The 15945-nt window shown below is 37.4% G+C and overlaps 1 protein-coding gene across 3 annotated transcripts in view; it reads right to left on the bottom strand.

Moving 5' to 3' along the window:
- Positions 1-2805: 2805 nt before the first annotated feature.
- The window catches only part of MYO6 (myosin VI), a 179646-nt gene continuing 166506 nt past the window's right edge, over positions 2806-15945 (bottom strand). For 2 of the 3 annotated variants that reach the window (XM_073336482.2, XM_073336483.2), the window contains 4 exons: positions 13315-13446; positions 10722-10748; positions 8275-8493; positions 2806-6267 (listed from right to left, as the gene is read on the bottom strand). In XM_073336482.2, coding sequence (XP_073192583.1) covers positions 6068-6267; positions 8275-8493; positions 10722-10748; positions 13315-13446 — 578 coding nt within the window. In that variant the 3' untranslated portion in view covers positions 2806-6067. The remainder of the gene's footprint in view (positions 6268-8274; positions 8494-10721; positions 10749-13314; positions 13447-15945) is intronic. The other variant, XM_073336484.2, reaches the window with a different exon arrangement.

Raw genomic sequence — 15945 nt, 5'->3', positions numbered from 1 at the left:
CACACACAAATAATCTATATTCAGTATACACACAGATCTCTCCTAATGGTTACCATTAAGTTTCTGCAGAAAGCATCTCTACAAGCAATGGGCAGCCATAAAGATTCCATACACTTAGCACCCATCTGTGCTGGATTGTTTCATAATCCACATTCAAATATTGATGTTACTTGTCCTATTCATGTTATACTACATTTGGGCATTGTTTACCCTTTATTGTACAACAAAACCTGTAATTAAAACTTTAAAAGTGCAGTTCTACTCAGTACAGTGTACTATAGCAACATGGTACCTCTTTATTCAGATCTGAATCTTGTGTGTATTCAGAGTATTATCTTGCTATTTTAGTGACAAAAATTAAGTGTTTACTTTTTAATTGTTAGTGCTGGAGAGCCAACAGAGCAAAGAGGGAGTGAGCTTTATTCTGTGTTATCTTGTGCAGTGTCAACAGAATAGATGACAAAGTTCCAGTTAGTTACAGCTGTGCAAACCATAATTTGGCATGCAGAATCTGTGTTACTTGTGCTCATGTGCAAGATAGAAGAACCCACTGAATTTGCAGGGCTGACGTAACATCTTTATGATTTATAAACTGAGTATTTTGAGTAGGAAATCATTGAGACAATAAGCAGGGAATCCATGATGTTATTTTACCAAGTCACATCTCAGAGTAGAACCTCATTTAAAATATTTTTCAGTGGGCATTGAAAGATCTCTTCCAACAAATGTTAGCTGTAACTGCTGATCATATCACTTAAGAATGCGCAAAATAGTCTGTTTTTTTCCAGTGTATTTCGTATATTTCAATTCATATCAACTCTTCATTAGTCAGGCAATAAAGAAGTCACTTTTAAATGTGTATTTGAATAATGAAATGATTGCTCATGACTGTATTTATCACTATTAAATATTAATTACCAAATACACTTGCTGGATGTAAACCTTTTGTATTTCAATAAAATATAATAAAACTGTTTACTTGAAAATTGCATAGGAGATTCAATCGGTATTTAATTTCATTATCATAATTACATCCTAATTTGATGTTTGGGTCTTAAATTAATTTGGAAATAAAGAGCATAAAAACTGTCACAGGCAAATAGAATCTAGAGTTGAAATAGGATAAATCCAAAGGGATGCTTAACATCACTTCATCCTTGTCCGAGACATGCAGGAAGAAAGACAATTAGGCTGCGACTTTAATAACTTGTCTCATTGCTGGCAAGTTCCTAGATAGTTTGTACAGTGCAGCTCATGAGCCCTTCCGAAATCGCTCTCACCTGATGGAGGGCTGCCATCAGCCCCCCACCCTTCCACAGCTGCCCAGCCCATATTTGGGACCCCTTCACCAAGTACCAGAGTGAAGGGGCTGGACAAAAGGGGTTGTGTTCTTGCTGTACCAGGTATCAGGAGCCCCAATCCCATTCCCCAGGTGGTTTAGGAGATGCCTTTCTCTAAATCCACTTCCAGCTTATCAGGGACCTAGACCCTGTGTGGAACAAATCCTTGCACTGGACACATGCCACAAGGAGCACCAGTCATTTTGCTTGGCTGCCTCACACCATTCCCAGCTGGGTTCCCAGATAGTTAACAATTTCCTCCATAACAGCCAACAATATATCTGCTCCCTGCTCAGGAAGGTGTACCTCATTGTCCCTGAATAACTAAGGTACCAAATACAATAGTTTTGGGTGGGTAATTATGGATCCTCCCCATTCCTGATGATTCACACACCTTCTGGCCTTGTCAACCAAGAGAGGGCTGGTGGCTCCCCATCATACCATTCTGTTGCAGCATTTCAGACCAGTCAGCATCAGACCCCGGATCTGGATTTTCCCTAAATATCTCTGTGCCCTGATGATTACATCACCCTCTTACAAAATCCCTAATCAACTAATGAACTATAATCATTTCAGGTGGCTGCTTCCTGACTGCAAAGAGTGTAAAACAGGCATCACCTGGTCCCAGAGCACATCCCTCCTGCCACGCCAACTCCGATTTGCCTTGCCTCGCCACTGAGGCCCAGCTGTGGACCTCCAGGGGAACTGACTGCCTCCCTGTGGGTCCCAACGCATAATATTGTGCCCACAGATCCAAACATCAAGTCTCATGATCTGCTCCATGTCACCTTCCCCTCCATCCATGCCAACTCAGAACTTCATCCCAGAAATGAACTTCCAGGGGGAAACAGCCACCCACCTTTGAGCCAAATGCATACTATTGTGTCTGCACATCCAGTCATCAACTCCTGTGACGTGTTCACATGATTCTGACGGAAGGGACAAACAGGGAGAGTTTAGCACATATAAACCACTCAACTATTTTCCTCTACAGGGACCTCCAAACCCTTCTATGCATTTGGATGCCGCCACTGACAGGCATAATAAGTTGGGCTCTTATTCTAAGCTACGTTCAGGATGTAACCACTCCAATGCTGAATGAATGGGATCCCAATTCACCAGCAAAATCTCAACATTATGCGCTCCTTGACATCACCACAAAATGAAATGTCCTCTTCTGAGGTAACTCCCTTTCCCATGAAGAAAGGATGGTCTTAACACTCAGCCTGTCTGTATTGCTTGGACTGGGCGACTCTGCTAGTACTATAACTCACCTGGCCATCCCTTAATTGATTTCCTGACACTCAATCAATATGTCAAGTGACCGTTACTCATCTACAATATTTCTTTTCCTTCATAAAGGCCTTTCTGCCTTTTTATATATATATATATATTTCTACACATGGTCAACTTTTCCCTCTTAAATTTTCAAGTATTGAGTTAAAAGAAAGAGATACCAGACAAATTTCAACATGGAATGTATTTATTTTGTGTAATTTTCAGTACATCATTAAGAGATCAGTTTAGGTAAACTACTTGAAAAATATTTTTAAACAACAAAAACAAAAAAAGAGGGTGCAAGTGGCAAAAAGAAAAATAGAATCTCATCAATGGAAAGAAAAGGATGTATTTAATGACTTGATAAAATTCTAGGTAGATCCATATTCTTGGGTCATGTGATCAGGAATACAGCCTGGTATGTGTGTTTATTTCTTTTTATTTACTAACATGCTACATGTGAAAAGTCCCAGCTACTCTGGACACCAGGTTTGTTTTGGTTTTTAAAACCAACACATAGAACAGAGCTATTCATTTTCCTGTTGAAGTGTCAGGTCAGGTTCAAATTGCTCCTTACTGCCAGATATCAGGAGCAGCATTAGCCAACACTGTATTCTCCATATGACAATGAGGCTAACTCCATATCACCAATGAGATAACCAAGTGTCAAATTTAGCAATCAGCTAATGCAAAGGACTGGTAAGCAGCTGATTGTGGTCTTAACCCCAATCTTGATTCTGATTTGAGAATGACTTCTGTTGTACTAACAGGCTCAGCTACCAGCAGCCACTTCCAGCCGAGACCTTTACTGGAATGCATGCTATCATGTCAAAATTGGAAAATTGCAAACTTTAGAAATTTTTCTCTGGCTCAAATTAAGACAAGAGCAAGTACCGAGAGCAATAGGAAGAGGTGGGAAATGTGTCAGATGATAACATCCAGCCACCAGGTGGTTCCATTTTGACTAAAGTAAGAAAGATTTCTTGGTTCTTATCTCAGACCCATTGCCATGATATCTGAGTGACTTACAAATATACTCTGACATAAGAAGCTTAAATATGCCATACTGTATAATAAAGGCTAGTTTCCTCCCAATGTATAACCATAGTTACTATTGAGGGAAGTTATGGGTATGCATCAAGAGATTTAACACTTTTAAATGTGTTAATATCAGGAATAAATTGATACACTGTATTTTTTAAACTCTTTATAATGTACCAAAAATATCATGAGACTATACATAACTAGACAATAACTAAAATTCAGATAGAAAAAGAAGAGCGTGAGCATCTGAGTCCAAGACAGTTCAAAACTTCCTTAAATGTGTCTATTAAATGCTCCAGTCTCTTATACTGTTTAGGATTTCCAAGAATCTGGTGACTGGATGCTCTGAGATTCTGGTCCGAATTCAGCAATGTGCTGAAACAAGTGCCTAACTTCAACCACACAAGCAGTACCACTGAATTCATGTAGTTGAATATATGCATGTGATGGAATAAATAGCTGAATTGGGGCCTTATGTATGCATCCTTCATACTGCAGTCAATAATTACTGCTTAAGTAAAGTGTCAGGTGTGGGAAGAAAAAGGACATTTTGAGAGCCTGACCAATGCCACCACATGACCCAAGAGCGATGCGATACTTACCTTGAAAGAAAACACACACTGACATTTTCAATGTTCAGTTCAGAGACACTGTCAGTCACTTGTGTAGTGGATTCATAAATAAATAACTAGTTCTTTACTAAAAGATTTTCACACTTATTACAACTTGGAGTGTATTTCTGAGAACAGACTGACTGTGGCATGCACACAATCTCTACTCTGACAGTTAGGAAGTGTTCTCATCACTTTTTCTTACTGCACTGTACAGCTGTACCTTTTCTTAAGTTCACAATGAAGGGAATTTAGAAACTAAAGTTTTCAAAAAAGTTTTCAACCTTAGGATCCAGAGAGGAAATCAGTTTATCTATATAGACGTGTGTGTGTGTGTAAACTGAAGGATGTAAGCTTTGTTCTTCACTACCGGAAGAGAGAATATTTTGCTTTCAAATGATACCTATTTAATTTTAACTAGAAGGCATCAAACTATATCTCTATTTTTCCAATTTCTAGCACTGAGATATAAATATCAAGTTTTAATCTGTTGATATAGGGCCAGCATTAGGAACACCCGGATAAATAAATAAAAGGCAGTTTTCATGGTGTGAAATGGATAATTCCTATACACAAGCATTTTACTTGTGAAGCAAGGGCACTATTACATAAAGGTGGAACCCTGAAGGGAGATGAAGTACAAAGAAATCAGAGTGATTGAAGAAAAAGTTTGTTATTACAGTTGACCAAAAAAATTTAGCCATTTGAAGTAGCCTACTGTAATTAGACACTCCAGTGCGGCGTTGCTGAGCAAGACTCTGATACCATCTAACAGAAGTAACAATCTGTGTGCACGGATTAAAGTAAAAAGGATCTCTTAAAATTCAGACCTCTGTATTATAATTATGCTACACTACTATTTAAAAAAAGAAAAAAAAGGAAAAAAAAAACACATTTCCCTTATGCTTTCCTTTAATCTTAAATGTATCTAAAGAGATATCTTAGACAATTTTTGCATCATGTATTTAAATTACACTACCTGGGTAATTTAACTATCGAAGGACTCCTAACAAAGTTTTGTCAGAAAAATATAATTGGTGTTTGCAAGAAATCTGTATTAAAAAAAAAATTGAGAGAGAAATGCAAGCCTAAATGTGCAGCACAACCGTTGAGTCCCTCCATTATTACACAATCCTTCAAATACATATGTGCTCTTCTCAAAACATATAAAAGAAAAATGTCAGTTAAACTAAGAGACAAGGTAAGAAATCAAAGATTTCCCATAAGTTTCTCAAAAAGTCAGTACATACAGATGTTGAGCAGCTTTCAGATCAGGACATAAAATGTCTTTGATCATACAGAAGTACTGTACACTCCAACTTCTCTGGAGAAGAAGTTGAAGCTAAGGCCTCACAATTCCAGTTATAAGATACATTGTACCCTCTTCAGTAGACCATCCTTGAAAGGTTACTATCTTGCATGTTCTGAAGAGGATTTTATAAAAAGGAAGTTGTAATAGGGTACATACTGGTAGGATAAACTCCAAGTACAATAGTGGTATTTTACAGTGTTAGCATTATAACCGAAACTTTTGAGAAGGATGCAGCATATAAAGAAAATGCAACAAACATACTTGACTGAAACTTCTGCGAGGTCCACAGAATTAGTGAGTTCACTACACAAATTAAACATCAAAAGTACAAATTAAACTCCCATGATTAATAAAATCTGTTCACTTTAAATTAAACATCTCTAACACAATTACAGAATGTTTAAATCCTCTGTTGCATAGAGGAACTCTTCCCTTTATATCATAGTAAGGGTTCTCAACTCTAATATCAATGTGCAAGGTGACTATTTTAATAAGCTTTGCAACATAGCTGTTGCATACGTAGGACGAGCTTGTCGGCTCTTAATTGCATTTTGAAGATATTGGATGCCTCCACAGCGCTCCCAAATCTCTTCAAACTGTCTCGGCAAAATTTCAGCACCACGCTTTCGAGTTAAGCCAGTCTCTTCAAGATTTAGTTCACACATCTCCATATCATCCTTCCCTGAAATAGTTAATACAAAATTGGTTTTATAAAACCATTTACATGGTTCAAGATCCCATTAACAAAAATTATACATCTGCTTTGTTCCCCCCCCATGTGTATCTTGCTTTTAAGAGACAATGTTTTACTGTAGTTTACAAACAAACATACATTAGTGCTATGAGACCAGTTTGATAGATCAAGAGACAGAAGTTCTCCTACCCATTAAATAAGTATAGCATGGACAGCTGCAGTATAGGCTAATACTGCATGTTGCAACTGACATACAAATGTGCTTCAAAAGTGAATAGGATAGACGTTGCAGGGGTTGTCAAGAGTTCTCAGCCTCCAGGTCTTTTCTGCTGAGATCACTGACAAGGATGGTTTTTGAAATGTGGGCACCCTGTCCACTAGGAAATTACTAATCAGTTTGTTTCACATAAGCCACTGAAATGCTACTGAAATATCATTATTAAGCTTGTTCAGATCTGAACAAGTGACCCAGAAGTTAAAAGGTTTTGTGTAACACTTCCAAAAGCTGAATCAGCCAGTCTCCCACACTAAACATTTAAAATGACATTTGTCAACTGGTATTACCTATATGTACATTTAATCCAAATACATGGAGAATGCAGCTAACCAATTTTTGTTTTTTTTACTGTGCCAGGAGGGACATTAAACAGTGTACCCATAGGAAACGTGTGTGTGTGTACACATATATATATATATATATATATATATATATATATATATATATATGTATGTGTGCACATGCATACATACACACACACACACTTAATACATGAAAGAGGCACCAGGTAGATATTTCTATAATTATTAAAAATACTATTATTTCTAATTAGCATAGAGAGAACAAACTTAGGTGCTTGGAAATGCACCCTGACCATAAGACAATGCACAAGTCACCTGGGAAGGGTCTTCACTAGGGCCTTATTTATACTACCGGGGCAAGTCAACCTAAGTTACACTATTCCAGCTACGTGAATAACGTAGCGGGAGTCGACGTAGTTTTAGGTTGACTTACTGCGGTGTCTACACCGCACTGGGTTGATGGGAGACGCTCTCGCGTCGACTTACCTTACTCTTCTCATTCTGGTGGAATACCAGAGTCGATCAGAGAGCATTCTGCAGATGATTAAGACCCACTAAATTGACCCCCGCTTCATCAATTGCAGCAGCACGATCCCAGGTAAGGAATATTTCAACACAAAGAGAGGAATGGTCTAACTGATCGCTTTTTTGGGGTCAGGAAATAATTTTCTCCTGGGTCAGGTTTGCAGAGACCCCGTGTGTGTGTGTGTGGGGGGGGGGGGTTCACCTTCCCCAGCAGCATGGGGCATGGGTCACTTGCAGGATTAAACTAGTGTTAATGGTGAATTCTATGTAACTTGAAGTCTTTAAATCATGATCTCACGACTTCAATAACTCAGGCTTAGGTTAGAGATCTATTACAGGAGTGGGATGGTGAGGTTCTGTGGCCTGCAATGTACAGAAAGTCAGACTAGATGATCATGATAGTCCCTTCGGACCTTAAAATCTATGAGCCAATAAAAGTATCCTCTGGGCCATGAACAGTAAATGAAAGGGCAACAGACTGAGGCTAGGTGGTGAGAGAAGGGGTCTCCCACAAGTCCAGGAAACATTTATAAACACATTGTTAAATATATAAATATTCAAACTTGTAGATAAATGGGTTTATGCCCTAATTTCTGACTTTTTAAAATTATCCTACTATTATAAACTATTTTTCATAATGGAATGATATATTGCTTAAGTCTCTCCCCACCCACAACTGCTTTCACTGCTACCTAAAATCAAATAAATAAAGCAGTGACCATGCACTATCTCTTAGATCACTTTATGTCTTTATCTTTGGTTTTGATGTTGTTTTGGTCCAGAGGTTATTGGAATCTGTACCAAGCCTCTCACAGCTACAATATAAATATCAGCACTGAATATTTTCTATACTTGAGTTTTTCTTTTCAAAAATTAAGAGAATATACCAACCTGCTACAAGCAGAATAGGTGGCTTGTCAGGATGAAGTTCCATTTGTCGAGCAATCCAAGGCCCATCAAAATGTGCACACCACCAACCTTTCTTCTTGTTTTGAGGATCTTTATACTGGTCTACTGGGCGAATGAAGGGAATGCGGAAGTAACGCTGTTGTCTGTTTATTTCAATCTCCTGTTGCCTGGCAGGCAACTGAGCTGTTGGGTTCTGTTGAGCTATTTACAGAAAACAGAGTTACAACTGCAGATAAAACAGCAAAAGCAGCCCTTCCCCCCAAACGCCTTCTTTTTCATGTGCAAAAAACTGAAATATTTCGTCCTCAAATAATGTATTAATTATATTAAATCAATGCTAAAAAGCAAATTAGCTAAAATCACGTGACTCAAAATTTACCCTCCTGCATTTTCACAGTTAGCGCTCTTGCAATGGTAGTGACTTGGGAAGAGTTAGCGTTGGCCTACTTGGTAATTTGCAGCACAATGGTGTCTGGCCTTGAGCACATCTATACAATGGGGTGGTTAAAAAGCCACTAGGGTTAGAGTAATACTGAAGATATACTGTTTTTCATCCAACCCTTTACAAACATAAAAGCAAAGTATTAAGCAGCAACCAGTCTATATTATAGTCTCTCTCTTCACAAAATCAAGTCATACCACAGACAAGCAATTTTAGATATGAAAGGCTAATGTAATATTGTAATATCTAAAGAAAGATGTTCTTTTGATAACAGAAAAATCTTGTAATATCATTAAAGACATATAACGTGTTAACACAAATGCTGATTAATTTCCATTTATTACAAAACACTCACCAAAAATTGCTTTCTGAAATGTGCATTGAACTTACAAATTAGAATTACTTTCTGAGACTTCAGGGGAGACTTTCAGGGCTTGTCTCCACTTACCAGGGGATGTACACGCAGTGATTGAGCCACCAGGGATCAATTTAGCGGGTCTAATGAAGACCCGCTAAATCGAACACTGATCTCTCTCCTGTCGACCCAGCATGGTGGAGACACTACAATAAGTCGACCTAAGGTACATCGACTCCAGCTAGGTCATTCATGTAGCTGGAGTTGCGTAACTTAGGTTGACTTAGTACTGTAATGTAGACCTGCCCTCAAAAAGTATTTACTGTATGTCATTAAAATCAGCTCAGTTGAACAAAAATTTACAGGAGACAAACATATTTTTAGGCAACTTGTTTCATGTTTAAGAAGTTCTGAAAGCAAGACCGATGCTTCTAAATAGCAACCTTAATATTAATAGATATTAGTCACCTATTAAGTAGCAAATCTATACTGGAACTTTAATAAAATTAAAAATTGGCAGACACATTTAATGTATAGACTTCTGCAGTTTCATAAACAAGACATTAGTGAAGAGAATAGCAAGCCGCACTTGTTATTTCTTCCATTTGTACGGGACTAGAATGGTTCATTAAAATCTAGAAAGCAACATCTGAAAAAAAGCCTGAAATGTAAATGTTAGTGCCTGAAAATTATACAGAAAACAAGAATTTTTCATGTCCACATAGGAAAAACAAGAAAAGATTTTCTACAGATCAGATTTTTAGTAATGTTTATTACATATGAGTTATCTGTGGATACCACTTTTATACACGAACATTGATAAAACAGTTCTATATGAAAGAATAAAATTTTGTATTTATTTATATTAAACTGCATAGAACTTCATGAATCTTTGTGAATTGCCTAAATGTGCATCACAACACACTGAAGACATGCTACTGTAAAACACATCTCTGCATTACAACAGCAATCAGTAGGTCTTATTTCTATCCTTTTGCACATTTACGTAAATCTAAAGGATAAAAATTCTGAGCAGTCAGCTTAGCCTTCACTTTTCAATGCTCGATATTTTGACACATACAGAACTATTCCATTTTAAAAAAGAAGCCAGCACACTAACGTTAGTTTTTGTTCTAAGAGAACAGCTGCTATATTAAGTTGATTGCAAAGTTTTGCTACAGTAGAAAAATGTGTACAAATATAATAAAAAGGGTAGAATTAAAATAATAGCATTATATTTCTTGAAATAAAAAATGAGATTAACATACACCAATTAACCTACATCAAAAAGGTGTTTTCCCCAACATGTAGGATCTCATTATGAAAAGAAATCCAAAAATATACAACCATTAGAGAAACCAAGTGCGTGAGGTAAAATCTTTAATTGGACCAACTTCTGTTGGTGAGAGAGACATGCTTTCAAGCTATACAGGGCTGTGGTAATGGAATACATATAGCCATTAAGTGTCCACATCTTGAGTTAATGTTTTTTGTGGTCAGTGAATTAATATTTTTCATTGGTATACTTTGATTCTACATACAAACATAGCAAAACGCTGTTCAACTGAAGTTAGTATAGAACTTACAAATGTTCCTATTCATTAAAGTTATCTTAACCATCTCCCCACTTACTTGAGTTGTTGAAAACTGGTGCAAAATCTGTAAACAAATATTCCATATTGAAGGAAACATAACAATGCTGACGCTGTTAAAGTTAAACTTTACAAAATACTGAAAATGTATCACCAAACCAGGTGACAAATGGAGAGTCCACTTGTAATGGAAATGTGGGTGCTGAGGTAATTCTCTGCCTTTCTGTGCTATTTATTGACATGAAGAAAATGTTTTCTTGTATTATGTTTCACAAATCTATGGTTGCTTATACTCTAACTAGGATATAAAATTGAAATTGATTTTTCAGTGACTTATAGTTCCAGTCACAAAAAACAAATGAACAAAAAACAGTGGGACAGGTATACTCAGCACAGATTGCAAGGATACATCTTTGTTAGTTATTTCATGTGATACCTTTAATAAACTTTTGACATTTTTACATGGAAAGAAAAATGATTCTTTAATTTGCCACTGTTCTGTTGATATCTAGGAAAGAGAAATGCAGCTCCATTTTTTTTGGCACTGTAAAACCCACTAATTCTAATCCCTTGTCTGAACCAGTGCTCATTGAACATGTTCTATTTCTCATGCCCACTGACATCTAATTACAGGACAGTTTGCATAAAACTACAATATATTCGTGAGTGGATAAAAACAGAAATATGTCATTTGAATCATGTATTCAGTGACATCTAAAAGAATTATAGCACAAGCATCCAAGAAATCAGGTAAGTAATTATTCACTATAGTGAAGATTAGTTATAATACATGGAATTGAAATGTTCATTTAGTGTAATTACTTACAATAAGAAGAATTTACTGTGACACTAATATGAATTTCTAAAGGTCAGTATCAACAGCAACGATCCAACTTTTATAAAGAAATATAATGCCACAATTTAAGAAAATGAAGGAAAAAAACTATAATGAAAAACTAGAGTTGCTATAAAATTGATTGCTATGTGGTTTATTCACTCAAATACAATACAAATGTGGGTCTCCCACAGAGAGCCATAAGAGTCGCACACATACATCCAAAGTGACTGCACTGACGCCTCTTTGTGGCAGATGTTCAGTGAAGGTACGCCACAGGGAGGGCAGCCAGTGACCAGATAAATGGCCTGGTAAAGGACTTAAAAGGAGGTACTGGATAAAGGAACAGGACAGGGGAGGGGGTTCGGGGATTCCTATGATTGGTATGTCAGGGAGCCAACCCCCCACCTCATTCTCATAGCCCTCTTTAACCCTCTTATGAGGCTGGTGGATGGCAAGGTTCAAGCCATGGGCTGGCTGGGGGACCTGGATGGAAACAAAGCGGGGCTGGTGGAAGCCCGGAAAATTGATTTGAATAAGCATGGATTAAACAAGGGGGGCTTGTGGAAGCCCTGGAGAATTGATTTGAATAAGCATGGATTTGCCTGCACTGTACACTTTATCTGCCGGGTAGTCTCAGACATCTATATAATAAAGTTGCGGCCTGATTAAAACCCATAACAAGTCTCCTGTCCTTCTTGCGGTATACCCAGACAAGTAGATCTGTGCTCTTTAACGAACATTATTCCCATTAACACCAAATAGTGTTATATGCACTCTCTGAAAATACACCTGTATCATCCATTTAATTCCTTAAAAGGCAAAAGCATTCATTCTCATTAGTGCAGTGTTTGAAATTTCACGTAGTGAACACCATTTATGAGACCAGCAGGGTGAGAGCCAGACTGTATATTGTCCCATTTTCACACATTTTTAATATTAAAGTTTATTGAACAGAAGTTAAACTGTAAAAAAGTTTAAGTTGTTGGTTAAAATGAACCAGCAGGGAACACAAGCAGTTGCTGGATAAACAAAGGTTAAAAAAAATCTTGTCTTCAATATGTTTTATGTCATGCTTATTCTGAAAACAATCATACCATGGAGTAGCCACCAGCTAAAATTGTCTGCTTTTTTATTAGTATTGCAGAAAGCCAATTTTTTTTTTTTTACAGCCACTGTTGGTTCAGGTACAGCAGGTTGACTATAAGAATATTTAGAATCTCTGATTTGGTCTATCTTTGGTCTATCCTACCAGAATTCTGATAATATCTACCAGAATATCTGGCAGAATTCAGAGGGAGGGTTCTCTGCTAACAATAACCTGATTCCTAAATAATTTAAGAAAGTTTTGTGTGTGTGTTATAGGATGTAGCTGTAGTAGCCTCTAATACAGCTTTTACAAAGAGTGCTCTTCATCAGCTAAGCCTTAAGTATCTTTCTGCCCAGTGGTTAACTTCTAACAAACTGCCAGCACACAAAATACCAAATTTAAAACGATTTCTAACTTATAGCAAATGTGAATTAGTAGATATGATTGTTCAGAAAATAATTATTCTGGTTAACTTATACTGGATCTTATGAGTAACACCGTATCTTAACTGCAAACTATTGGTCTTAAAATCGGTTTAAAAAGTATTTTACCTACTTTCACACAAACATATTTAAACAAAATCACCCTTTTCTTCAACATAACAGAGAAAAATATTTTAAAAAATAATCTGCTTGTTTATTCTAGAAACATTTCACTTGAAATTTTTTCCCTATTTATTAAAAAAAACAAAAACAAAACTTCTCTCACCATAGTCAGTGACTGATTTTGGAGCACGCTGTTCTGTTTCTGTATTACGTTTCTTATTCTTGGATTTCCACGCATGATACACTTTTAGTCGTCTGTGAAACTCTTCTCTGCAAGCTGCCAATAGTTCAATATCTGTCTCAAAAACAGCAGGGAAGGAAAGAGTGCAAAAAATCAGATGACAAACCTATTTACAAAATATGTTATATATATTAGTTACATAATTTTAGAGCAAGTTACAACATAACAGTATTTCATACAATGCAAGTAAATTGAAAGCTTGTAACAAGTGAGAGACATTGCACAAGCACCACAATATGGACCTTTGGCATTCCTGATTGCAGCAGGACTGACAGATACAAGCAGACTAGGCAATATCTTTAATACCACCCATACATTACTGGGTAATAAGTTTGTGTGTATCAGTCTCTGACAAACTCCCACTCACATGTGAAAGTCACACACCACACTTATCAGTTCAGCTGAGGTGGAATGAGCAAGGGAGGAGGAGGAGGAATGGCAAGCGACTGGCTTCACATCACGCTTGAAGGTAGATCCAAATGCTGGTGAGACCCTCTTCACTGTCCCTTGCTTGCATATTCTTCTCCTTACTAAAGTCCAGGGGCAAGATCACTACCTATGCTCTAGCCCCTTTGTGATGTGTAAAAAGGCCTAGTGGCATAAAGGGAATCTAAAAGACCCATATTCAGCCATAGAGGATTCCCCTGGTGCAGGATCTGTGGAAGACAGCTATAAGACTGACTCCCAAGGACTCCCTTGCAAGTACTGGCAGACAAGGTATACTGCGATGCGGGAGTGGCGAGAACAGAAACGTAAAGATTCACAGTTGGATTTTCTAGTGTTTTTCCCCAGTACCCACAGGGTCCAAGCATCCTTCTCCTTCTCCCTCTCCTCACACTGGAAGCGGAATGCAGTGGACAGCCTGGAAGGTTTTTTTTCTCTTTTCTTTTCTCTTTTCTGGAGGTAGGCCTAGCCGCAGCTGATTTGCTGCCAGGTTTGGAACAGTCATCTAGAGTTATGATTTTCCATTTGCTTTCTTTGCCTATTAATTACTACAAGCAGAACTTACTTCATTCCTGCCAACCATACAGGGAACTAGCTTGCTGAGAAAACACTCGGCAGCCTGGCTACTCAATCAAGGCCTGGACTTTTTCCTTTAAACAGAGATGGTTACTTTTGCCAAATTATCTGGCCCATACAGACAATAGATGGTAGAACGATACCAAATGCCTGTCACTGGTCACCTAAGAGGATTTGAACTGGGTTCACCAGAGGTGAACAGCTAAGTGCATTAACCCACTGCACGCCCTAGTCTGCAGCCAACAGTGCCTTAATCCAAAAACTCGAAAATTATAAAAGAAAAGGCTCAAATTTAAGGCTAATTCAGTGGTTTAAAAACAAATCTTGAGAATGGATAGATTTCTATCTAAGCTATCCAAGGAGGAATGAGGCATCTGGCAGATACATCCATTAGCCTTAAGATAGATATCTTTTCCAAGAAATAAACCAATTGTTCATAATTGACACAAGGTAACAATTATAATACAATATAAAGGACTATTACAGATTATCATATTACAGATTATAGTCATATAAATAGGAAGAAAACAAAGAAAGAAGAAGTGGGACCGCTAAAAACTGAGGATGGAGTGGAGGTCAAGGATAATCTAGGCATGGCCCAATATCTAAACAAATTCTTTGCCTCAGTCTTTAATAAGACTAAAGAGGATCTTAGGGATAATGGTAGCATGATAAATGGGAATGAGGATATGGAGGTAGACATCACCATATCTGAGGTAGAAGCGAAACTCAAACAGCTTAATGGGACTAAATCGGGGGGCCCAGATAATCTTCATCCAAGAATATTAAAAGAATTGGCACAAGAAATTGCAAGCCCATTAGCAAGAATTTTTAATGAATCTGTAAACTCAGGGGTTGTACCGTATGATTGGAGAATTGCTAACATAGTTCCTATTTTTAAGAAAGGGAAAAAAAGTGATCCAAGTAATTATAGGCCTGTTAGTTTGACATCTGTAGTATGCAAGGTCTTGGAAAAAATTTTGAAGGAGAAGGTAGTTAAGGACATTGAAGTCAATGGTAAATGGGACAAAATACAACATGGTTTTACAAAAGGTAGATCGTGCCAAACCAACCTGATCTCCTTCTTTGAGAGAGTAACAGATTTTTTAGATAAAGGAAACGCAGTGGATCTAATTTACTTAGATTTTAGTAAGGCGTTTGATACTGTGCCACATGGGGAATTATTAGTTAAATTGGATAAGATGGGCATCAATAGGAAAATTGAAAGGTGGATAGGGAATTGGTTAAAGGGGAGACTACAACGGGTCCTACTGAAAGGTGAACTGTCAAGTTGGAGGGAGGTTACCAGTGGAGTTCCTCAAGGATCAGTTTTGGGACCAATCTTATTTAATCTTTTTATTACTGACCTGGGCACAAAAAGTGGGAGTGTGCTAATAAAGTTTGCAGATGATACAAAGCTGGGAGGTATTGCTAATTTAGAGAAGGACAGGGATACCCTACAGGAGGATCTGGATGACCTTGTAAACTGGAGTAATAGGAATAGGATGAAATTTAATAGTGAGAAGTGTAAGG

This window comes from Lepidochelys kempii, chromosome 3 (genome assembly GCF_965140285.1).
Source record: "Lepidochelys kempii isolate rLepKem1 chromosome 3, rLepKem1.hap1, whole genome shotgun sequence".
NCBI lineage: Eukaryota > Metazoa > Chordata > Testudines > Cheloniidae > Lepidochelys > Lepidochelys kempii.
Note: the sequence above shows the minus strand (reverse complement) of the source record. Positions and strands in the feature narration are given on the sequence as shown.